The 2,167-nt window shown below is 36.9% G+C and overlaps 1 protein-coding gene across 1 annotated transcript; it reads left to right on the top strand.

Annotated features, from left to right (window-relative positions):
* Window positions 1–262: 262 nt before the first annotated feature.
* On the top strand, window positions 263–2,040 carry LOC111692991 (protein Tube-like; the record flags this gene model as incomplete). Its single annotated transcript, XM_023457130.1, has 3 exons — window positions 263–468; window positions 525–1,113; window positions 1,155–2,040. Coding segments are annotated over exons 1-3 (1,681 nt in total), but the record flags the coding sequence as incomplete, so codon positions are not given.
* Between the last annotated feature and the right edge of the window lie 127 nt (window positions 2,041–2,167).

Below are 2,167 nucleotides of genomic sequence, written 5' to 3'. Positions count from 1 at the left end.
CTTGTGTATATAAAATTCTGCCATGATTCTGCCACAGACGAATTTCTCTTCTACAATAATTGAAATTGAAACATAACCTTTATTTCATAATTTGTTTCTATCTAAAGCAATTGATTTTGATTATAAACTAATACACAAACGTTCCTGAAATTATAGTTTAGAAATAAGGCATTGAAAACTAAAATTTAGAAGCACTAAATGTTTACTTTAGCTTTTTAGCTACTTTTTTTTTAGCCTACATTTATGATATAATCCAGATGTAATGACTGTAAACAGAAGACAAATGGATCCTTCGCTGGAAATTAGAAAACTCTCCCCAAGATACATAAGGGAGTTGGCTCAGATACTGGAAACTCATGAATTGTGGAAGAGACTAATGTCAATCATACCAAAGACACTGGAAAAGTTTAATTTCGTGTGTAATGTTACCTTAGATAATCCCCACAAATATAATTCAGAACATTTTAAGTAATGCATCTTAAAACTTTTGAAAAAGATGAAGCTTATCAATGGTTTTTTTTTAGGTTAATAGAGAATGCATCGGAAAGGTACAGGAGAGCTTGTACTGAAATATTGCTGGACGAATGGGGAACATCAGGCAGATTGAGACCGGTTCTAGGTCATTTGCTGTACCTCTTAACACAAGCAAAATTGTTTCGAGCTGCGGATTACATTGCTGTGGATCTCCTAAAACAGGAGAAACATCAAAGACCAAGCACTGGCCCAGAAGCTTTGATCTCAATAGTATTATCTGAGCCTGCAAAACAGAAGGATAAACATCTGGAAGAGGTTGAAAGATCATTGGATCAAATCGGTTACCTTGATTCTGCGTTGATGTTAATTAGAACTAATTCCGAGGAGGCGGCTAGACATCAAAATGTGCCTTCAGTGATATCACAAATAGTTATAAGTCCCGATATCGATGAAGACAATCATGGACCACAGTTCTCTGTGCCACTCGTCGTGCAAAGGGAAAGAATCGATTCAGACATAAATAATGACTCTGATATGATGAAATTCTCGACAGGATCTCAGTCAACAACCAGCCAAAATTTGAACGAAACAAAATATAGGCCTGAAATATCACAATTACTTAACGAATCACCGATTTCAGTGAATATTTCAACACACTTGTTACCGAGTATCTTAAACAGTTCACAGAATTCGTCCGACAATTCAACAAAATCACGACCGTGCACATCGCCTTTACCCAATATTTCTCTCAACACTCTTCTGCCANAATAGTATTACCTGAGCCTGCAAAACAGAAGGATAAACATCTGGAAGAGGTTGAAAGATCATTGGATCAAATCGGTTACCTTGATTCTGCGTTGATGTTAATTAGAACTAATTCCGAGAAGGCGGCTAGACATCAAAATGTGCCTTCAGTGATACCACAAATAGTTATAAGTCCCGATATCGATGAAGACAATCATGGACCACAGTTCTCTGTGCCACTCGTCGTGAAAAGGGAAAGAATCGATTCAGACATACATAATGACTCTGATAAGATGAAATTTTCGACAGGATCTCAGTCAACAACCAGCCAAAATTTGAACGAAACAAAATATAGGCCTGAAATATCACAATTACTTAACGAATCACCGGAACTGTCCGATATGATAGCATTTTCATCAGAGACGGTGTCAAGTGGTAGCATCAATGATATTGAATGTGATAGACCTGAGATTTCTCAGTTGCTTAATGGGATGACAGAGTCAAACTTACCAAATTTCGATATGATGAATGAATCTCTCAATGTGAGCAGTGGAGAAAGCTCAGAGAACACCTCTGAAGAAGTTCCTGCTTTTAGTGAACTACTAACCAAAGAATGTAATTGTACTAGCTCAGAAGAGTTACCAGAATTAAATATAGATTCTTCATATGAGCCGAACATTCCAAATTTGAGTGCTTTGAACGATAGTGTTCAACTCGAAACTTTGCTTAATATATCTATTTTGAATGTGACTGGACAAAGTGGAAGTGTGTATATGGAAAACAGTGTCAATTTCGTGCCTGACTTCGATGCCTTACAGAAAAGTACAAATATTATCTCTGAAGTGTCCTTACCAAACATATCAGCACTCGGACTCTCACTCACATCACGCGCCTCGAGTCCAAGTAAAAGTATTTCAGTGAATATTTCAACACACTTGTTACCGACTAC

This window comes from Anoplophora glabripennis, unplaced genomic scaffold (genome assembly GCF_000390285.2).
Source record: "Anoplophora glabripennis isolate ALB-LARVAE unplaced genomic scaffold, Agla_2.0 scaffold5928, whole genome shotgun sequence".
NCBI classification, from domain to species: domain Eukaryota; kingdom Metazoa; phylum Arthropoda; class Insecta; order Coleoptera; family Cerambycidae; genus Anoplophora; species Anoplophora glabripennis.
Note: the sequence above shows the minus strand (reverse complement) of the source record. Positions and strands in the feature narration are given on the sequence as shown.